Source organism: Vombatus ursinus, unplaced genomic scaffold, assembly GCF_900497805.2.
Source record: "Vombatus ursinus unplaced genomic scaffold, bare-nosed wombat genome assembly UNPS02014951.1, whole genome shotgun sequence".
Lineage (NCBI taxonomy): Eukaryota > Metazoa > Chordata > Mammalia > Diprotodontia > Vombatidae > Vombatus > Vombatus ursinus.
In genome coordinates, this window is record NW_020954729.1 from 484,258 (window position 1) to 507,311 (window position 23,054).

General features: G+C 46.8%; 1 protein-coding gene across 1 annotated transcript in view; it reads right to left on the minus strand.

Moving 5' to 3' along the window:
* ZNF185 (zinc finger protein 185 with LIM domain) overlaps positions 1-23,054 on the minus strand; it is a 62,949-nt gene that overhangs the window by 16,781 nt on the left and 23,114 nt on the right. The window contains exons 3-16 of the mRNA XM_027845076.1: positions 22,780-22,900; positions 22,033-22,098; positions 18,964-19,002; positions 18,085-18,162; positions 16,630-16,722; positions 13,744-13,836; positions 13,440-13,481; positions 12,529-12,592; positions 12,273-12,382; positions 6,183-6,275; positions 5,155-5,250; positions 3,044-3,130; positions 2,564-2,656; positions 2,031-2,053 (exon numbers count right to left, since the gene is read on the minus strand). Of these exons, the coding sequence (XP_027700877.1) occupies positions 2,031-2,053; positions 2,564-2,656; positions 3,044-3,130; positions 5,155-5,250; positions 6,183-6,275; positions 12,273-12,382; positions 12,529-12,592; positions 13,440-13,481; positions 13,744-13,836; positions 16,630-16,722; positions 18,085-18,162; positions 18,964-19,002; positions 22,033-22,098; positions 22,780-22,900 (1,098 nt within the window). The remainder of the gene's footprint in view (positions 1-2,030; positions 2,054-2,563; positions 2,657-3,043; positions 3,131-5,154; positions 5,251-6,182; positions 6,276-12,272; positions 12,383-12,528; positions 12,593-13,439; positions 13,482-13,743; positions 13,837-16,629; positions 16,723-18,084; positions 18,163-18,963; positions 19,003-22,032; positions 22,099-22,779; positions 22,901-23,054) is intronic.

Below are 23,054 nucleotides of genomic sequence, written 5' to 3' on the forward strand. Positions count from 1 at the left end.
AATTAAAACTATGGATGATGACCTAAGAAAACTGTTCAAAATCATTAATGATCATAGAAATGCAAATCAAAACAAACCTGTGGTAGGGACCACCTCAAATCCATTAAGTTAGCAAAGGTGCTAAAAAATGGAAGAACTCATTAATGGAGAGGCTGTGAGAAGAGAGGCATGCTAATTCAGTGTCGGTGGAAGCATGAATTGGTTCAAGCATTCTGGAAAACAATTTGGAATTATCCAAGAAAAGTAAGTACTGGGACTGTATATCCCAAGGAAGTCCTCCCGCTCATTTTCCTTCCCCCACTAGAATCTCGGACTCTGTCCTGGGGACAGCAGAATCTTTTGCCTTTTATTGTCTAGAACCAGGACTTCATGCAACTTCCTGGACATCTCTATACAATACCTCTTTTCCCCTCCATCATTTTCCAGCACGCTGTCATGTGTTGTCTTTCCTCATTAGAATGTAAGCACCTTGAGGGCAGAGACTATCTTGCTTGCTTATATTTATATCCTTAACACTTAGAACAGTGCCTGGTATATAGTTCAGTTCTTAATAAATGCTCCATCCATCCATCCAAGAAAAGTAAGTAAATATACCTCTTGACTCAGATTCTGCTACCAGGACTACATCCCAAGGAGGTTATTGATAATAAAAAAGACCCACAAGTCTAAAAGGCTCATAGCAGCATAATTTGTGATAATAAAAAACTCAAAACAAAATACATGCTCATTAGTTGGGGAATGGCTGGATAACTGAACAAACACCACATAAACTGAGAATTTAACATTGTTGCACCATGAAGAATGAAAAATGTGAAGAATTCAGGAAAGTGCTGCAAGATTTACAAGAAGCGATGCAGAGGGAGGTAGCCAAGCCCCTTCTCCCCCATTGCCACAATGATCTCAACTACAGAAAGGCCAACGAGGAGTCATCAAATCCAGTGCTCAACTGAGTAGCCTAATATTGAGTAGCTAAGGGACAGATAGCCCTCCTTTCTGTTAAGAACTGATCATCTGCTTTTGGTGGTGGGATATGCTTTGTAAATGGGTTTGTTTGAATGTTTGCTGGGAAATTATTTTGTTTCTTTTTTCCTTAAATAAAGAACATAGGATTTGGATCAAAAGGCCTGTGTTTATTCAAATCCCAATTCCATGCTTACTAGATGTGTGATTGTGGTAAGTCAGTTCCCTGATCTAGTCTCAGTTTTCCTTATCTGTATAACGGTTATAGTATGACCTGCCTTTAGGTAGTTCAAAGAGTTGTTGTGAGGGGCCAGTGGGAGAATGGATACCAAATAATCTGTAAGACTTAAGACACTCAAACCATGTGAGTGAGCTAATTTGGATTTAAAGGGCTAACTACTGATGGCTTTCTTAATGGCTGGAGATTGTTTGATCCAAAGTCCTCATATTATAGCTGAACTAAGGCTCAGAAAAGGAAAATTATTTGTCCGTGCATTCAGGAATTCAATTAAACAAGCATTCATATTAAACACCTATTGTGTGCAAGTCACTGTCCTAGGTGCTAATGATACAAAGACAAAAAGAAAAAAAAACCAGTCTCCTAGGGAGCTAACGTTCTAGTTAGTGTCCCAGACAGGAATAGAGCTAAAGATTCCTGATTACCTATACAGCTGTTAATCCAAAGGAATGAATCTCTAACAGTTGACGATCAGGCACTATGACAAGCTAGGTTTGGGCTAGAATGGTTTCTTAGTTCCTCAAGTCGCACCAGTAATAGCTGTGCCACCAATTGGTTATTACTGGTGAACTGTGGAGAGGACACAGAGGAGAATAACATGGCATGGGCAGTCTGGCAGTCTGTGATCTGTATCATTAGCAAGAACTTCCAAATTGATGAGACCCCAGATCACTCAATCATACTGATAATCACGCTACAGAATAACATCCTATCTGAGCACAGCTGGCCAGCACATACCATATTCAAGTTGGCACAGGCCCAGAGAGGTTAAGCCAATTTGTCTAGGGTTGGACATCTAGTAAATGCTGGAAGAAGGATTTGAACCCAGGACCTTCTGACTGCAAGTTCAATGACCTTTCTACTATATCCTATGGGCTGCCACTGCCAGGCTCTGCTGATGAAATCCAAACACCTGATTTTCCAGTTTCGTTTGGAACGCTGTTGATGCTCTACAGCTCCTGGACTTCATAATGCATGGTATAACTAAGTCACTGCTGCTACAAATGCCTGGAAGAATGTTTCCTTCAGAACATCATGATGTATGCACTTCATGGTTAGGAAATGAGAACATCCTCACTGTTCTGCTGTCAGTGGACCATGAAGAAAATTGCCACACAGTGATCAAACTGAATGTCAATTTGACTCATTGTAACAAACACTCTACTCTGATGCAATGAAACCAATTACAGTGAAAATAAACACTTTTTTCCTTCTAGGTTCTAGTTCTAGTCTTGGCTGTCCAGAAGTTATATTGTATGACCTTGAGTAAGTCACTCACCCACTCGCCTTTGTTTCTTCCACAGTAAAATTAGGGCCCCGATGGGTCAGACTCCACTGAACCATGGAGTCCTGTGACCCCCTCACCTTGGTTTGTTGGCTTCAACAGGTTGCTGGTTACCAGGGCCCTTATAGCTCTGAGTGCTACTGATGTATCGGTCGCCATAGCTGAGGGTAGATCTGCATGGGAAAAGAAACACACTTGAGCCCTTTCAGAAGGACTTGGGTGCAGCTGAAGGACTGCTGAGGCCCATGCTGAAGAACCAGAATGTGTGGGTTCTGTCAGCAGCGTCCACTTAGGCCTGTGGTAGAATCTGCCACACAGTCCGTGGTCCACTGTGGAAGGGTGGAAGCAGACCAACTGAAGGGCCGATGGATTTCTACTGCTTTTGGTAAAAGGCCTTTGCAAAATGTTCCAACGGCTCTCCTCGGGCTAAATCTGTTCTTCCAGCTACCTTCCTGTGCCTGGACTGTTTCATCCATCTGCCCCATTTCCTCTGCTATGAATGCTACTATATACTAAGGCCAGCACTCACCAGGGAGAGGCTGAGCTCTGGAGCCACTTACTTTTTCTTAGAGGTAATCTCTATTTCATCCAGATCATTCTGTGAACCACTGGAGCCATGATTACTGTCAGTTGACCAGGTACTTGACCTGTCAGAAGAAAAGACCCATTAGAAGCCTCAGGACTCTGCCTCTGGTCTCCCCTAACCACAAGTACCCACTGTTAAGACATTAAGCAAGAGAAGTTAGAGATTGAGTTCCTTGTGGTAATACTCACGGGTGTCTGAATTTCCCCATCTGGAAAGTAGGGATCATTCCATACCCAAACTCCAATTCATGTTTGAAATGTCTGACTCAGCTAAATACAAACATAGTGGGGGTAGACAGCATCTGGCCACATGGAAACTGCAAAGCCAGATTTAGGCTCCATATCAAGACAAATTCCTAGCAATTAGAGCTTTCCAAAAGTGGAATGCATGGCCTGGGGAGGTAGTGAGCTCCCCCTCACTGGTGAGGGAAGTCAGAGGGTCTTCAAGCAGAGGTTGGAAACCATTTGTTAGGGCTGTAGAGAGGATTGTCAGGAATGAGCTGGATAACATCCTGGGATTCTAGGGGAGTAAGTCATGGGATTCTTGCCAATAATTGGGCAATTTGAAATATGATTTGATTGCAAGGCATTTCCCTCCTGCAGGCCCTGGCTTCTCCATCTGTCAAATGAGGGAGCTGGACAAGATTATGTCTAATGCTGGTCTTGGCCAGCTCTGCAATGCTCAGGTTCTCTCACTCCCAAGGTACAGTTTTATCAAGTGTCATGGGCTAGAGTGGTACCAACCCAATATTTATTATACACCAAGTGCCAGGCACTAGGCAACAAGGATGAAAGCAAAACAATTCCTGCCTTCAAGTGGCTTGCATTCTATTGCGGGGGGGGGGAGACAGCATGGACACAGATACCAAATTGGTGCGAGGTGATGTGGGGAAGAAGGTACCAGCACTTGGGTATGGCAGGAGAAGCTTCCCATAGAAGGCAGTATTTAAGCCAAATGCTCTTGGAAGAGACTAAGGATTCTAAGAGGTAGTGGTGAGGAGAGAGTTCATTCCAGGCAAGAGGGATAGACAGCCAGTGCAAAAAAAAACCCAATAAAAATGCAACAAAAATAGAAAAACAGGAAATGGAGTGCCACGAATTAGGAACAGCAAGAAGGCCTGTGGGAATGTGCTGTAATGTGTGCGAAGGTAAATAATGATTAATAAGGACAAGAAGGTAGGTTGTGGCCAGATTCTGAAGGGCTTTAAATGCAAAAAAGAGTTCATATTTGCCCCAGTGGTAATAAGGAGCCAGTGGAATTTCTTGAGTAAGGGAGTGACAAAGAGCTGAGCCTTAGGAAAATCACCTTGGCTGCTATGTGGTGGACAAATTGAAGTAGAAAGACATTTGAGGCAGGGAGACCACTTAGAAGGCAACCGCAGCAGTCCAGGCAAGAGATGAAAGCCTTAACTGGGGTGGTGGCAGGAGATACGTGAGAGATGCTCTGCAGCTGGAAATGGAAGCTTTGGCAACTGACTGGACATGAGGGGTGAGGGAGAGTGGAGTCAAAGGTGACGTCCACGTTGTAGGCTTGGGTGACAGGGAAGATTGTGGCGCCCTTGACGGTGACTGGGGAGAGTTTTGGGGGAAAGGTAATGAGTTGTCTTTTGGATAGGTTGAGTTTGAGAAGCCTGCAGACTGCCCGGTTGAAAATATCCACTAGGCAATTGGTGATGCAAGACTGGAGGTCAGGAAAGAAGTTAGAGCTGGATAAAGAGAATCATCTGCTTTGAGATGATAACGAAACTCATGGGAACTGATGAGGTTACCAAGTGAGAAAGAGTAGACAGAGGAAGACGAGGAACCAGAGCAGAGCCTTGGGGAATACCCAGAGTGAGGGACTGGATACAGATGCTGAGCCAGTCAGGAAGCCCAAGAAGGTGAACACTCATTTCTCCAATGAACCCCAATGTGCCATTGAAGCCCAACTCTCAATGGACAGTTTCCTTCACTTCTGTAAGGAATGGGGCAGGAGCACCCAGAGGCTAGCTTGGAGCAAGGGGCATGGTGTGGAGGAGCCCTGAAGCTGCGTACAAATTCAGGGTAACTTAGAAGAGTCCGGGGATGCCCCCCTAGGCCTTGGTACCTGTTGACATCAGGATACAGGTCTTTCTCTTCTTCTTCTCTGGGAATGTCCTCTCTAGTGCTGGAAATGTTTCTTTCCTTATACGCCAAGAAAGCTCTAGAGAGGAGACAATTGGCTTTCTTTAAGGAAAGAGGCTGCTACTATCCCATGGACAATGAGCCTTCTCCAAGGAACTCAAAAACTCCTCTGAGATTTGTTTAAAGCCTTCGTTTTTAGGTGCTAGTCATCTCCTTCTACTGCCTCCCACCCCCGTGTGAGAGTGTACTTGCACACATGCACAGCCCTGGGCATGTGACAAACAGCACCACTGAAGTTTCAGAAGCAGAGGACACAGCTTCTGGTGGCATATGCCTCGTTCCACACCTGCAATGTGTTTACCACAGATCTTTTCAAATAAGTCTCAATGATCCTCACAGAAAAGAGTCTGCTCTGTCAGAGGGGCATAGATACCATGTAAGAAAACATCAGGGCCCACCCATCCATTTTACATGGAAAGAAACCAAGGTCCAAAAAAGGTGACTTGCCCAAGTCACATAGCCAGTGAGTGGCAGAGCTGGGAGTAGAACCTTGGTTTCCTGACTCCCAGTCCAGGGCCTTTTCTACTCCACCTCAATTGCCTTCTAGGAAAAAAATGGCTAATGTACTTGAAAGTGATGACTTCATTGAGAATCTCCCAGGAGGAACCACCATTACCTTTAGCCAGGGAGTCTGACCTGCTAAAGGAACATAATTCTGTGCTGCTAGGTCTCTCTCACCACCCTTGGGGCAGAGGGACTATAAGAGAAACATACACCAAGACCTGGATGGATTTAACTGTCTCTTTTCCTGATAAAACACTCCCCATTCCCCCATATGCACCAGCGCACACTCATGTGTGTGTCCCCACAAGGCAAGGAAGGGCAATGGTTAGCAGCAAAATGGCAGAAATGCAGGATGCATGTTAGGGGACAGAGATGAGCCCCTGCTGGGCTCTCTGGTTCCTTTATGACTGCCAGCTCACATCCTCCGTCCAATCACCACCAATTTACCTCTTCCCACTGGTGTCTGGGGAAAAGTCACGAAGAGTGTATTCCAGTTTGGGGTCATGGCGCACTAGAGTGTGAGTTTCTTCTTTCTTTCCACTAAGGAAGGAAAAAGAAAGTGTGATTTAATTCCCCTTCATTCTACCACAAATTATGAATCACCGAGGACCACAAAACATAGATTCAGAACTGCAAGGGACCTCAGAGGTCACAAAGGACCCATAAAGTTCTAAGGAGATAAAAGACTTGCCCAAGACCATACAGGAAGAGTCAGAGCTAGGATTCATACCCAGGTCTTTGGCCTCTAAATCCATTGCACCCATGTGTATTTCCATTCTGCTTTGGGGTTAGATGAAAACATAGTACAGGGCAAAAGCATGGGTCCAGAATCAGAGGACTTGGGTTCATATACTGCCTCTGATTCTTCTATCGCTTGTGTAGCTTTGGGAAAGTTGCTTCATAACCCTAAGCCCCATTCCTCCTCTGGACTAGATGATCTCCTCAGTTTCTTCCAGCTCTCTGGATCTCTGATCCCTGAATTTCTAGTTATTCTTGACTTGTTCCACACCTACCCCATGTCAAGGATAGCTTTGGTCAATCAACTCTATTTTTTCCAGACTAGCTTTTCAAAAATGTTCCTTCTCAAGTGTGGGCCCGAGTGGTTGCTCTGATCAGAGCTGCCATTAAGGCAGTAGAAAATCCAGTTGCCTCTCTATTTCTCTTCCTGTGAAAACCACTCATCAGTAAAGGGAGTGCTAGGTCTGAAGTCAGAGGAGCCTGGGTTCAAATCATGGTGCTGCCTGGTTTAGCTCCATGACCTTGATTAAGTCACTTCCCTTCTCTAAGCCTCAGTTTCCTCATCTGTAAAATGGGGATAAGAATATCTATACTACAAACCTTCTGGAATTGTTCTGAGGAAAGGGCTTTGTAAATTCTTAAGTGAGAGTCATTTCTGTTTATTCTCATTGGCCCTTCTCATATTGTAGTTCTACTGTCTTTTTAAAAAAAAAAAGGATAATAATGATGGTAATCAGAACCACTCCCCCCCCAAAGCTACTCCAATTACTCCTTTGTTTTATAGGCACACTTCACTCTATACAATCAATTTGTTGTGGAGATTTGTGCATTAGTCAGATTTTTGTAAAATGAATCATAGCTCCTCAGTAATATTGGTTATCATTACAGAAGAAATAGAAAAAAACAATGGGAAACCTTTGAGAGGCATATCTTTACCAGCAGATACCTTTCCAATAAAACAGTAGTAATGATAAGACTAAGAAGTCAAGGGGACAGCTAGGTGGCGCTGCAGTGGATAGAGCACCGGCCCTGAAGTCAGGAGAACCTGAGTACAAATCTGGCCTCAGACATTTGACACTTACTAGCTGTGTGACCCTGGGTAAGTCACTGAACCCCAATTGCCTAAAAATTTAAAAAAAAGTCAAACATTGTACTGTAACTACTGCATAGGGCCAGAGGTATCCAGCATCTGCAATCACTAAGGAGATTGGGGGAACTTTCAAGAGCCCTCATCCTCCCGGAGAACAGTCAGCACTGTTTTCCCCTAGACACATGGCCACATGACTGTTCTGAATGACTCAACTTCCCAGTTTCTGAGAGCAGACTGCCTGGAGGTGGCATTTGGAAGCATCCCTACAATGAGGATTCCCTGTATTTTCCTGGTGGTGAAGATTCTCGGGACTTGGGTGGGGGAGGAGAGTGTCAGCCAGAGAAAGAATGCACCTGCCCAATCTTTGATCACAAACAACCAGTTCTTTCTAGGAGCTCCCAATAGATTGGCAGGTGGGTCCCCCAGCCATCTGTGGCTCGTTTGAAATGGGAGCCTCTTGTCCCCTCTCTGGCTTAGGTCCCCATCATGTTTTCGAAGGGACCCTGACAAGATGGAGGACCTCCAGAGGAGGTTAACAAGGATGGGGAGGGGACCAGAAGACCAGTTGTAGGAGATCTTGTTGAAGGGTTAGAGGATGGTTAACTTGGAGAGGGGAAAATCTCAGAAGGACATGAGAGTTTTCTTCAAACTTTCCACTTGGCCTCAGGAAGGCAGAATTAGAATGAACTGGTGGAAGTTCCAGGGTAATGAATTTCAGCTCAACATAGGGTACGGCTGCTTGGCCATTAGAATTGTTCTCCAAAGGAGCAGGCTGTTTTATAGAGTGGTAATATGCCCATCCCTGTGATTATTTTAACAGAGGTTGAATGACCACTTATTAAGGATGTAGTAGAAGAGATTTCGGCATTAGGAAGCTGGACTAAATCACTTCAAAGGTCCCACAGAACTCTGAGATTCTATGATGCTCAAAACCCCACCCCCCTTTTCAGAATCACTACCAAGATGGCCTAAACCTTAGAAGTAGGCAGGTAGAAGGGAAGAATGAGCCTTTCTCAAGATGGAGGCAACACAGACATTGACTTGGGAGTCAGAAAGCATGATTCCAGTCCTGGCTTGGCCCCCAACTAGCTATGTGGTCTTAAATAGCCATTACCCTTCTCTGGGTATCAGTTTTTTACTCTATCGTATAATGTAGGCCTGCCTCCAGCTCAGCCACTTCTACCTCCTATTATCTGAGTCTAGAGACAGTATTCTATCTCTATGGCAACAGCTCAACAGTAGCTGCTGGGACTTATCAGGCGACCACAGCTCAATGAAAACATCTATTGAGCCCACCCGACTCCCTCTGCTCTGATTCTTTCCTTGTCACGTAGCCGCCAGGTTTCAATGTGGCTTCCCTGCTGGGGTGAGAACAGGCTGGCCACCCAACAAGAACATCTTGGTCTGCTTGGCAATTACGCTTATTTTTGGAAATGAATAAATTGGCTTTCTGGACCACAGCAGCCATATCTGAGTCATTTCCCCAGAGCCTCATCCTTAGTGGGGGAGCTCAGGAAATTAAGTCTCTCTGCCTATCATGCTGAGGGGCCAGCCTCTGCACTAAAGATGAACTTACCAGGGGTCCAACAAACCTGGTTAAGTTTTCCTCACCACTATCACCCCTTTGTGGGCCTCTCCTATCTTGTTCCCCTTCTTGGTTTTTTCTTTTTTTCTACATGAGGGTGGGTGAGGGTAAAGGAACATATCTGTGTATATGTATGTGGGTAGATGAAGGGAGGGGGCTGTTAGGACAACATATGGGACTGTGAGTACATAAGGGTGTATGTGTGTACAAGGGGGGTTGGGGAGGCTCAGAAGAGCCACAGGAATGAGGGGAATAGGAGAAATATGCCATATGTAAATGTACGGCTGTTTAAGCATGTGGAGGCAACACACGGCTAGAGAATTAAAGGGGAAGGGAGAGCGATTACTATTGCTGGTAGATGTAAGTCAACCACTGTTTAGGTGTGGCAATAGTAAGTGACCCTAGTAAGCCTTTATTATATAGGAGGGAAGCAGCTATGTGGGGAAGACGGACTTCCCTTTTTTAAGTGTTTTGGTTGTACTTGACCAGTGAGCTGACCTTCTGGGAAGGCAGTGGGACAATTGTGGTGCTTCTGGCTTTCCCCTACCCCTACTCCTCCTAGACACCTTGTGTGCTATGATTGTGTTTGTTACCCAAAGGTAGGATCAGCTCACCACAAGGATGAATCTGCAATGACATGGTAGCTTAGATTCAGTCTAGCTTCGTATCTCCAGAGGGGATCAATGGAAGATCCTGGCCTGGTCCCCTAGGGTCCTATTTGGGGACCTCTGGTGTTACAGTTCCACCAGCATAGGTGTGTATAAACCTTCACCTTTCCCCTGGAACCCTGGAGTGTAAGCTATCAACTATCCAGAGGCTTAGGAAATAGCTGTGTGAATGGTAGATTGTACCTTCTAGGTTGGGGCCCCGGCAAGGGTGGTCTACTTATATGAGAGTGACTGTCCTTGCAGTGCCACTCACTGTGCAAGTGGGCAGTAGTCCCCCTCCCCTAAGCCACCTACAGTCCCACTACCTGGCCTTAAATGGATTTCATGGCCAACACTGAAACCATGGCCTCTCTTTTTTGACAGATTAAGTACAGGTGGTCCTTAGAAGGGGCCCCTTGGGAATGGATGGCTCCTCTCATGGAGGATGGAAGCCACCCAATGGGGAGCTTACAGAAGTATAAGGTAGGCTCCTGGATGGTTTGAGGTTAGCCCTATCACAGCAGAAGGGAGATCACTGCATGAAATCATGAATAGTGTGGTATTAACCTATAACACTGACCTAGTATTGGCAGGGGAGATGGACCATCTAGGTCAGGCCCTTCATAGATAGCATCTGAGCAGGAATAGCTTGGCCAGAACAGCCTAACCTTAATCAGAGCTCAGGTCAGCCTTGAAATTGGGCCACAGAGGTGAGCTGGAACCTCAAGTCAAGGGAACCTGGAGCCAGCAGCCAGTGAATAGCCTCCTGTATGAGAACGTGGATGGCCAGGAAACCTGGGGGTGGGGTGGGGGAAGAGCTCCTGGCGGCCAAGCCTTTTAAGCCTAAGTATCTGGCCTGGGTTAAGAGGCTCAGGACAAGAAGGTACAATTTGGTCCTCTGACCCCCACCCTTGGCAGAACCTGCAAGGGACAAGGAGGAATAATGAGGGGGCTCAGAGTGGCCATGGGCATCAATCAGAGGACAGAGACCAAGATGTGTAGGAGGGTACAGGAAGTCCTGGATGCAGGAGCATACCTATGACACCATGTCCTGCTCTCAAAGTTCGTGACCCTGGGGACAGTCGGCAGCCTACAATAAAACTGTATTTGTAGCCATACTGTACTGGACATGCTTCGTCTTCTCTGATCCCTACAATCACTCTGGGAGGGAGAGGGAGGTACTATGGGCATTACTGCTCTCAGTTTAGACGCAGAGAAACAGAACGGTGCCTTTATCTGCACTCTTGAACTCTGGCAGATAAAAACAAACTCCTGGATGTATTTCCAGCCCAAGCTGAGTGGCCTGCTCTCTCTCTGCTAGAATCAGAACTGAGAGAGAGAGAGAGAGAGTGAGAGAGAGCAGAATCAGACCCCCTTAACAAGCCCACATGCATATGCTGCTGGAGCTGGGGCTGTTAGGAGCCTGGCTGGCCCCTAAACCATTGGGAGGTGGAGAGAAGGGCCCAGACGTCAGGAGTGGGAAGAGACAAAGAAGCCCCTCTAGAGAACTGGAAACAGCTCTGCAAGGAAGGGCCGCGAGAGAGGGGAAAGTCTTTTTGAAAATTATTTTTCATTTCAATTTTTCTTTTTCATTATGAATTTAGCAAATACCAACAAACACCAACATTTCAACGTACAAGAACAAATGAAGAGAAATGCATAAGCTGTAAACTTCTCTTGTGTGCAGATTTTCTTTAAGTGTACAATAAAGTTAATGCAATGGTAGCAAAACTGCCAGAGAAGGTGGAAGGTTCAAGAAGCATTTAGTAAAGCCTCTTCTCTTAGGTGGGTATGGAGGTGAAAGAGGAGGCTCATCTGCTCTCAGATCTTAGAATGCATCAGGGGAGAGGAGGCTGGGCTTGGAGATAGAGGACCTGGGAGCAAATCCAAGAGCTTCCTAGCTGGATGGCCCTGAACAAGGCACCTAACCTCTCGAGGTTTCAGTGTCCTCATCTGCAAATGAGAGGATGGGCAAGACACAGCTCTGAAGCCATGAACACACATTCCCCACCCCAGCCTTGTGATTTCACAGGTGTAGGAAGCACCCATGGAGGGCACCCACTCTACCAAAGCAGGTCTGCACTTTACAACTTCTCGTCTTTGAGAGCCACCTGGATCACTGTGAAGTGACATGCCTTGGGCAGGGGCCGCTAGAACGTGGCAGGCAAGGATGGGCTTTGTGCCTTGGATTTTCAGACTCCAAAGCCTGATCTCTATCCCCCAGGCCATGCTACCTCTCATAAACTAGATGACAGGTGCAAGAAAATGATTCAGTGCATAGGAGAGGTCAGCCAGAAGGGCCTGAATGTTGAGGGTCTCCTGAAGTGTTCCCCTCTCCCCTGCCATGCTCTATTCTGGAGGGTAGAAAACTAAGGCTGCTGGCTCAGCAAGAGATGGAAGGACAGCCCTCTTAAGTCCATTGCTCTTACGGAAACTGAGGCTGTCAGGGGAGGTCAGGGCAAATGGGAAACAACTACCTGGTGAAGCCGAAAATCTGTCTTGCCAAAGATGGCAGGGTCTGAATCCTCTCAGGAGGGACTTCACCCTCCTCGACTTCAACCCTTTCAGGCAGTAATGCAAAGATACTCTCAGTAAGAGATACAAGGGGTCACTGTGCCAGACGCCTCCCTCATTTACTCAGCCTCTTCTCTTTTACAGCAGAAGACCAAGCCAAAAGCAGCTTCACATTCCATTCTGGGCTCTCAGAAGGCGCCGTCTTCCTTCTTAGCATACTCCCCTTGGACGGGAAAGAGGCTGTTCCGAGCTCCCCGTGCTGGACAGCTCCGTGCGTGTTCCTCTAGGAACCCAAGGCTTAGTGATTCAGTCCCAGGGGCCAAAAGGGAGAGGGGCTCACTCACAGCCATCGCCCCCCCCCCCCCCCCCCCCAGGGCTATAGCTGAAGGCGTTCTCTTTCAACCATCTACTTCAAGACTGCTCCCAGCCCGTGGAAGTGACTTTCTAGCCTCTCCTCCACCAATACAAGAGGCTTGCCTGTTTGGTGCAGAAAACCCCAAAGCTAGCTCTCATTTCCTTTAAGGTTTTGTAAAGCCCTTTATAAACATTATTCAATCAGTCAGTAAGCATTTATGAAATCCTTACTGTGTGCTTATTCCCCTAAGGTAGGTGCTATTATGAGCTCCATTTTAAAGGGCAGGAAACCGAGGCTCAGAGAGGAGGGTCACAAAGACTGACCAGAGTCTGAGGCAAGCTTCCTGACTCCAAGGCCAGAGGTTTATTTACCACAACACCCTTCCTTCCCAGGAGAAAAAAGATATTTTCTGAAAAGGCAAAATGTTTGATAATTCCTTCATTCAAGTACCTGTGAATCTTTGGTCAAAAGAAATAGCACCTCCACTTTTTTCCATGGGCAGGGGAGCTTAGGGCACACTTTTTTCCGTGGACAAAAGTGAAGGGAACCCAGATCTGTTTGTGACTTTCAGCACTACAGGCTTAGCCTGTCTGCGATAAGGGATCTAGGCCTGCCTCCTGAGGCTCTCCCAGGCTGGCAGTGAAACCACCCAAGCAGCAGCTCCCACTCTCCTGGGCCCTCTCTGCTTCAGGAGAGTCCAAGGCCTTCTCCTCTCCTGGCCCACCCCACCAGTAGGGGAGGAGAACCCAGGCACAGAACTGCTCTAGAGTCTTACCTCTTTGCCATAAAAGGAGGTGCTAAGTCCTGAGTGGAACTCCTGGAAGGTGGACAGAAAGACACCACCCGAGCCGCCGGCCTGTAGGATAGAATAAATAAAATAAAGGATGTGACACAAGACTTACACATTCAGTGTCAGATCAAATTCAAATGCTTTATAACTGTGCTCCCTTTAAGCCACCTCCATCCCACCTCCCAGTCTCCACCCCCTAGCCCCTTTCTTTCCTCCCCCCCTCCTGCCCCAGCCCAAGGCATATAGCCCACACCTCCCTCTCCCCCCTCCTCCTGAGACATGCACTCACTGTGAGCTCTTCTTGGCAGCAGATAGCACATAGGAGTGCTCCCAGGTGGCAGACCTCTGAAACAGGTGGCAGGAAGCTTCGGCTCTAGAAGGGCTGGGAATGAGAAGGGAAGAGCCAGAATGGAGATCAAAGGCCAGTGCTCTGACCGTATCTCCCTCCCCCCATACACTCTCCCATGGGGACACATGGCAAGTTCTGCCAACCTGCCCACCTGGCTTCTGGCTGAAGTCTGTTTGACTTTCTGGCAGTTTAGGGTACTGAGTGACTTGTATGAAACAGACGCGGGTCCTGATACGCAACTGAGCCCACCTCTGTTTCAATCAGGCAAGCAGAAAGAAGGGGTCCCTCACCATTATAACTTGTTAAGAGTTCAGTTCTTCCAGAGGGAGAACAGTGGGGGCTATCTCCACAACTCGAGTTCAAACAGGCCTTTCAGGATCACCTCTGCCCTTCCAACCATCACCATGCTGGGCAGGGAGTACAGAGGTTGTTACAGACAAGGAAATTGAAGCTAAGAGAAGTGAGATGACTGGCCTCTGACCAACACAACAACCACCACCTGGGCTCTACACTCCCAATCCAGAAATTCTTTTCCACCACACTGAGTTACCTCTTAATCACATTCATGTCTGAATAAAATCAGCTTCATTAGCTGGGAAATTGTTTAGGGGAATGGGAAATGAGAAAGGAGAATAAGAGAGCCTGTATAGAGGACCCAGATCTTCCCTTTCCATCACCTCTCTCATGTTTATACACTAGTGATACAATGGGTGGGGTGAACCTCACCAGATTTGAAGTCAGAAGACCTGAGGTTAAATCTCATTCTTCCCTTTTGCTTTGGACAATTGCTCCCCAAACCTGTTTCTTCATCTGTAAAATGAGGGGGGGTCAGACTAGATGATTTACAAGCCCTAAATCTAAGTTTCTGGGAGATCTGACAAGTTTTTTTAACTGGACTGTGATTTCATTAGCATAGGGTACTCTTAGTGAGTAAACAGCCTCTCCCAATGCAGGCTGGCACCTACTGGGCACTTTCCAGACTTGAAGTGTTTGCCTCTTGGATACCATTGACGTTTGAGATTCCCTAGAATGGATCCTGCCTGCATACAACAGGGGCTTCTTCTAATTCACTTTATACCAAGTATACGGACATGGTAGGGGATCAGATCAAGGACATCATAAGAATCTCAGCCCTCTCAATGAAGTCAAGCAGGTCCTGTAGCTAACTAGAGGTGGAACATTCAGAAGACAGCAGGCAATAATGGAAACTGAGAGCTTGGGGGGGGGTTGGCATAACAGCCAGTCCTCCTAGTTTTACACAAGAGCAAGGTGAGGCCCGGTGGGGGTGGGGGGGAGGGAGTGACTTGCCCAGGGTCACATAGATAAGTAGGTAGGAGTGCTGTGATACAAAGCTGAGCTTCTCAGGTGTCACCCTCAGTATCCCAAGTCCACCATACCATCTGCCACCTGGCTAAGGAAAATCTCACCCTGCCCATCCCAAGATGGGGCACTAGGAGGCATGATGCCCAATGGTGCTAAAGTGGAATTTCCTGGGCCCCTCCTCCAACCTTTCTAGCTATTGTACCTTCTTTGCTGCTCATCAACAGGAAAAGTTAAGGCACTATCATCCCCTTCCATGGGGATGTGTATGATATTGCAGGGCACTCTAAATGAGAAGAAAAAAGCTGTTTCGGATGGTAGTCTACTCTCTGAATTCCAAACTGCTCTGCCTGGTATTCAAAGCCTTCTGGAAACTATACCTTGCCTTACAGAACCAGATTTATTTGACCTACTCATAAACTGATCATAGATAAAGATGATGATGATGATAGCTAACATTTATAAAGTGCTTACCATGTGCCAGGCACTGTGCTTTACAATTATTATCTCATTTGATTCTCACAACAACCTTGTGAGAGAGGTTATACCCTTTTTACAGATGAGAAAACTGATGTAAACAGAGGTAAGGTCAGGGATCCAAGCACGGTCCTTTGACTGAATTCAAATATCACAGAACAAATGTCCTGTGAAGTTTGGATTCAGTCAAAGGGTCTGGATTCAGTCAAAGGGTCTAGAGGGCCACATGTGGCCTCGATGCCACAGGTTCCCCCCCCGCCAATTCTATACTGTTTCAATCTACACCAAGTCAATGAGTTCTCTATCTGGAGGTGGATGGCAGTTTTCATCATGAGTCCTTAGGAGGGGTAGGAACTTTCAAGGCCCCTCAGCGACTTATGGTGAAATGGAACAAGCAAACAAGTCCAAGCAAGAATAAGGCAGCTTCATCCAGTTTCACTCTGACTTCCGCAACTCTGTCAAGTCATGTTGCTTCAACCTTGATGAGCAGTTAATGAGAGGACTGAACTAATAATAATGATAAAAATAACTAGCATTAATTAGCACTTTAAGGTCTGCAAAGTGCTTTACAAATACTGCCTCATTAGATCCTCACAATAAACCTGAGAGGTAGGTGCTATTATTATACCCATTTTACAGATGAGGAAACTAAGGCAGCCAACAGTTAAATGACTTGCCCAGGGTCACACAGCTAGTAAGAGTCTGAGGTCAGTTTTAAACTCAGGTTACTGAATCCAGGCGTAGCTAGCTGCCCAGTGATAAAGTGCTATGCAAATATCAGCCAAGTGCCATGCCCATGGAACAATTATCATCCCTGATTTACAGATGAAAAAACATAGCCCTGTAGAAGGGAAGTGACTTGCCTAAAAACACACATCTAAGTGAGTGGCAGAAACAGAATTAGAACCCAGTGCTCTGACCTCAGACACACTGGTCACCACACTTTATACCAAATGGTGACCTCTGGGGTGCCTTCTGGTGCTGGTGCACAAGAAAAAGAAAAGAGGGTCAATCCTGAAGCAGACTTACGTCTCCTTCTTGTAATCATCAGAACTGACTTTGTAGCCAGAGGCTGAGAGCTGGGGCAGGTTGGCAGTGGTAGGTTTTGCTGGAACCACAGATCTGGAAAAGAAAAGCAAACTCAGTCCACACCCCATTGCCAGCAGGCCTGTGGAGCTGTCCAGGGTCCCAAATATCTGAAAGTTTGGTTTATCAGATCCATAGATGGAACTGAGACAGTCTCTCCCTACTCACTCTTTCCTTTCAGACTCGGTCAGGCTCATGGAGGAGAGTGCTAACAACAAGGCTCTCAGCTTAGCCTTTTGCAGATGGAGGTCTTGGGGTTCCCCTGAGCCCAGGGGGTGGGGTGCAGGGTTGCTGGAATGCATATTGAAAGCTCTTTCCTGAAGACTAAGGATGAGATGACTCTCTAGACAGACCTATTTTGCAGGTAGCACTTCCTAACCATACAGTGCTATAGAAACATGAACTATCCTGCTTATGGCTCCACTGATGTGCTTCAGGGAGGATATGTGGCTCACTAGGCCGGAGCTTCAAGCTTCTGCAGGCCTGAGCAATAGAGATAAGGTAGCCTGTTTTCGGGGGACCGGCCTTAGCCATGTTTGCACAGGCTCATCACCAGGAGGATAGCTGCTAGAGGAGGAACTGGATGGGCCCCAATAACTCAGGAATCCATCAAATAAGTCATTCACATGTATTGTGGGGGGAAAGATATTAGCACCAGCGAAGGGAGTATCTACCTTCTCTGTGAAGTTTCTATGTGAAGCCCTTTGGAAATCTTAGGCTAGATATCAGCTGTTAATATAGGCATTATAAGGATGCTGTGAGGAGCCAATTAAAACAGGAACTTATAAAATGTTCAGAAGAGGATGCTGGGTACAAGGAAGGGTCCCAGACTGAGCTCCAGCATCTAGCACAGTGCTAAGCACTCACACACTAATAAATGCTTGTTGGTCAACTGACTGATTGAGCTCCTCACAGCCATAGCCAGCAATGCCACCATGTGCATCATCTTTCCTCTGACTGGATCAGTCCTGGCCAGAAGGAGGACTACCAGAACCCACACCTTCGCTGTTATAACAAGAAAGAGAGATGCCCAGCTATAGTTTTATAAGTCTCAGAGTGTCTCCAAATCTATCTCAAGCCTATGTGTGTGAAAAGGAGGGGGTGAAGAGGGAAGTTGGCTGCCTAATTCCTAAAATACAATTAATGTGACTTCACTTAAATTCATTTGTAAAGATTTACCACAGCTCAGCAGTAGTCAACTCCACCCAAGGAGCCATTGGCTGCTTCTTCTCCCTGCCCACCCCCCCAATCTATACTTAACAGTTGCTGGCTGAACTGGGAAGCACCCCTTGGCAGGGCACACAGAAGACCATGCTGGCCACGGGCAGCAAGACTACTTGTTACTCATAGTATGTGTTCTTTGATGAGGCTTCTTCTAGTGCCTCCCACCGGACCAACCTTTCGGGGGGTTCGGAAGTAGCTGAGTAGCGATTCTGTGGCAGACTTGTGCTGTCAATGGGCTTGGTGAACACGCCCCTGTATGAATCCGAGAAGGAGATATCTCATTAGTGCCCAAAATGACTTAGAGTAGGTGGCAGAAAAAATCCATTGAAGAGCACAGCTGACATGACCCTGGAGGTGGGCTGGGATAGGTTTACCAGAGAGGTGAAGCCACTCCTTACAGCGGTGGTAAGCAGGCCTGACCATGCACCAGGATTCTAGAGAGGGCATCTCTTCAAGTTTGACCAAGCTCATCTCAAACTCACTGAGAGAGACCCTTCTTTCCTATGGCATGGCATTTTGACTGGCTAGAGTCAATCTCATGGCCCCCTGGCTGTCACACTGTACCCTGGAGAGATGGCAGGTCCATCTTGGATCCCTCCATCTCAGGGGTTTTACTTACAAAAAGACACCCGCCCCAAACTCACTACCCTGGAAAGTATCTGCTGAGGCCCCAGGTCACAGCATAGTCTCTTCCTGACTGGCAACCTTGCTCCCAACTCTGGTTTTATTAGAAGTTTACTTTCTAGGCCTTGAAGGAGTCTTCTGAGGCCCTCTCAGGCAGACCATTCTGCAATGGCCTACCGCACACAAGGCCCCCAGCCAGGTTGTGAGTACTACTTTCTTCTAAAGCTCCAAATGCACTTCCTCGGGGTCAGTTATCCCAAATTTGACCCTGTTGTTTCCTTTGCCTAAAAATTCCAGGTGGGAGATAAGGAATGATCTCGCTAAGTATGCTATCAACCTCTAGGCTAGAGTCCATCACTAGCCTTGGCAAACACTCACAGCTCCATCGGTCCCCTACTGTTTCCAGTTCCCCTGCCTGTTAACACCCACCTGATAATGTAGCCTGATGAAGGTTTGGGAGCTGGAGGCCTGCATGGGGAGAAAAAACAAGTCAGGAGCTGCCAGTTTCAACTGCTCCAGGGAGGCCAGGCAAGGATGCTTAAAGGTCCTAAAGGAGAAGGGCCATGAAGGCAGCCAGGGCAAGGATGTAAGCCCTGTCCCGTAGCCTGTACCAGCCTTGTTCCAGCACCGCTTATTGGGACAGTGACCCTGCCTTCCCAAGAAGGGAAAGTGATGCCTGGGTGGCAGCCTAGCACCATGGGAACAGACAGTGCCAGACTGGGAGTCAGGGGATTGATCATCTGGGAGGTCTTGGGCAAATCACTAGTCTGCTCTGGGCCTCAGTTTCCTCCTCTGTAAAATCAAGGGGGTTGCTAAACAAAGTCAAACTGTATATAACAATTAATTTCTGGTACTAGTTTCTTTCTCATTCTTTTCAGTTTGACACATTTTTGTTTGTTGGTGATTGTTAAGTTCACAATAAAAAAGAATTTTTTTTAAGAGCCTGGCTCATTTCATTTTTCCCACTGATAACATTTTGTGAGCTTGGATCACAACACATTCATAAAGATGTCATAGTATTAGAGAATTAGAGGTGGCAGGGACCTCATTTAGTCCAGCTCCCTCATTTTAAAGAGGAGGAAAATGAGGTTCCGAGAAGGGAAGGGAAGGGAAGAGAATACGCATTTATATAGCGCTTACTACATGCCAACGCTACCGTGCTAAGAACTTTTTTAAAAAATAAATATTATCTCATTTGATCCTAGGTGTTATTATTATCCCCATTTTACAGTTGAAAAACTGGGGCAAATGGAGGTGAAATGACTTGCCCAGGAACATGCAGCTAGTTAAATGTCTGAGGCCATATTTGAACTCAGGATTTCCTGGCTCCAGGCCCAGATCTCTATCCACTGGGACACCAGCTGCCTCAAGAGAAGTGGCTTGCTCACGGTCAAATAGCTACCAAGTAACAGAGTGGATTGAAAGCCAGGTCCTGGGCCTCCCAATCCACTTGGCTGCAGCTCTTTAACTCCAATGGAGTTGTGTTTTCTTTCACATGGATATTTCCTTTGTCATTGTAGACCAGGCGTGTCTAGCAGGCTGCCCTCTGGCTAACATGGCCAGATTAAAATGTAATTGGGAAATGGTTAACAAAAGAAAGCAAACTTACAGTGGAACCTACATAATGGTGGTTTTCCAAGTCAGTCTGCAGCCTGCAGGGGATCCTGATACAGGTTGAGTGGCCCCTATTTCTATCTGAGTTTGACCCCAATGGTGCAGAACATGACTGAGCTGGGATTTCTGCTCTCAGAGACTCTCATTCATGCTCTGCCTTTGATCTTCCATAGAGGATCCAACCAACATACTGAAGGCCCTTTCTTTGGCTTCTCTTTACATTTTGAGACAACCCATGGGGCTCGTGGGCTGTGCTTTCTCACTCTGGGCTTGGAGTCAGAGGGTCCCCCCTCCCCCCGAGGCCAAGGCCTAGGCCTAGGCTAAGGGAAAGCTTTTGGAGCTGGTCCCTGACATGGGCAGTGGGACATAGTGGCAAGCTCAGAGCTTGGAGTAAGGCCAGCCAATTTACCACCTGTGCTGCGCACCCTTGGACAAGCCTCTTCCCCTCTCTGAGTCTGGGCTTCCCTCAGTGGAATGAGTACTAGCTCTAGAGTAGAGGACCCGAGTTCCAACAAGAACTTGTGTGGCCTTGGACAAGTCCCTCAACCCCTCCCTCTTGCTTTTCCTCACCGGAGGATAATGGCTTTGGACTACATGGTCTCTGAGGTCCCTTTCACCCCTAGTTTGCTGATCCTTCGAAAATAAAGGAAGTGGGTGGACTCCTACAGTTTCTTCTAGCTCCAATATCTATGACACTGCAAAGTAGAAAGACCCCCTATTAGCTAACTCCGGGTGCCTGCTGTTCCTAACTTGAAGGAAAGTCAGAGTGTAACATCCATATGTCAGGAGACTCTCAAGACTTACACATGCTGCCCCTAGTTAATAATACATTTGTTCAACTCTCTCCCAAGGAGCTCTGAACACTTTGAAGACGTCACTGTCAGAACGCCCTGCAGGACAGCATCCTTACCCCCGGGTTGGAACTGGCATGCACCATGTGTGCCACCAAGAGGCTGCAGTGCCTTACTTAGTAAGAAGGGCAGACTCTCAGGAACGTGTATGCATGGGGGTCTCTATGGTTTTCAAAGCACTTTTACATACCCCCTCATTTGATCTACAGAGAGCAGGGAATGAATGAATGAATGAATGAATGAATGAGAAAGCATTTACTAAGTGCTTACTATGTACTGTGCTAAATGCTATGGATACAAAAAGAAAAAGCAAGACAATTTCTGTTCTCCGGGAACTCATATTCCAATAGGGGAAACAACACATAAAAGAGGGCTTGGCCTCAAGGGGACATAGAAAGGCCTAAAACTCTGATAGGTTCATTAGCAGGGCAGATGGCAAGGTCCAGGAGTCCTTAGCATGCCTAAGTCAGTCAGATGACAGTGCCCAGGCATCTGGGCATAGAGACCTTCAATTTTACAAAAGAGGAAAACTGAGGCCCAGAGAAGGGAAAGTGACTTGCCCAAGATCCCACAGCTACTAAATGGCAGAGCCAATTCTTTACCCCAGGTCTTCTGACATGCCCAATTTCCTCTTTATATAGCCCACCTCCCTTTCAAAGATAGGGCAGCAGAAAAGAGAAAATCCTCTCCCTAGCATGGAATATCCTCCACTGTCTATGATCATTGACCAATCAAGCCCATTATTCTGGGTCTAACAATGGCAGGAAGGAACTGACTATGTTCCAGTGAGTGAGAATCTCCTACGACGCACAGAAATACACTGAATGTCATGGACATTCACGTCACTTCTCTTGTAGCATCTGACCCCACTGCCATATGGCTCTCAAAAATATTCTTATCCCCTACATTTCTACCACCTGTGTGTGGTGAGAAGTGCTGGGCTAGACGAGAGGGCTACCTTCTACATAGTGGGCCATGCCCCTCCCTCAGTGGAGAATGAGCAAAAGAGTTTGGAAAGGTGCCTTCATCATACCTCTCCTTCCGGGGTGTTATGAGTGGAGGTGCAGCTGAAGAGGGCTCCTCGCTGGGAGGTAACACTCTGGGGAAAAGAGACATAACTTTGCTGAGGGTTGTAGGCAATAGTGCCCCTCCTCAGAGCTACTTCCCAGAGGGGGAAAGCAAATTTACCTTTATCCTGTGTCCCTACCCCATGTTACTGGCCCAAATCTGCCTCATATACCCAGCCAGTATACTCTCTCCCCAGCTGCCACCCTCTTCCACTAAGTACTTCAGTCTGATACACCTGGTAGCCTCTGGGGCACATTGATAGGAGCTCTACCTTCCTCATTCTAGCTACAAGATAAATGAGTGACAAAGAATATGGGAACTGACTTAAGATGTCTAACAGGTCAACCCCCATTAAGTCAAGTGTTAGGAAGCTAACTAGGTTGACCACCTGAAACTAAGAGAAAAGGTCTCTAGCTACCCTTAGGATAGGGAAAAAAGGGTATTTAAGGACAACCAGGGATGAGGGGCACATGGGGTCAGTCATGGTCATATGTAAAGCTCTGTATCTCCCCCCCCCTCCACTGCCTTGGGCTTGACACTGGCATACTAGTTAGGGCCTGGCTCTTGGCCAAACTGGGCCTTTCACCACCTTTTAATCAGGGCCCTTTCCTTCCTGCCCTTTTCTACCCCTTCCCCACTTCATTCAGGCAGAGAACTCCTAGGGGCTGCAGCATTCCAGAGTCACAACCAGAAGTTTCTCTAGAGTACTCACATGGTCTGGCCTTCTGTATCATCTGGTTTGTGAATCCAGCTGTCGTCACCTTTGATGGTGGTTCGAACTTTCATTTGTTTGATGACATTTTTCTGATCACCTTCTCCAGATTGAGGATATCCTATAAAGAAAGTATAGATAGCTACTTTCCAAAGGAAAGTGGCATTTGGAGTGGAGTGGGGGGAGAAGTGACCGTGTCATGGGTAAGGATGAATTGGATTAATGTCCCTCAATAGGCAAGGCTGATGAGCCCATTTGTTTGGAGGATGTTATTC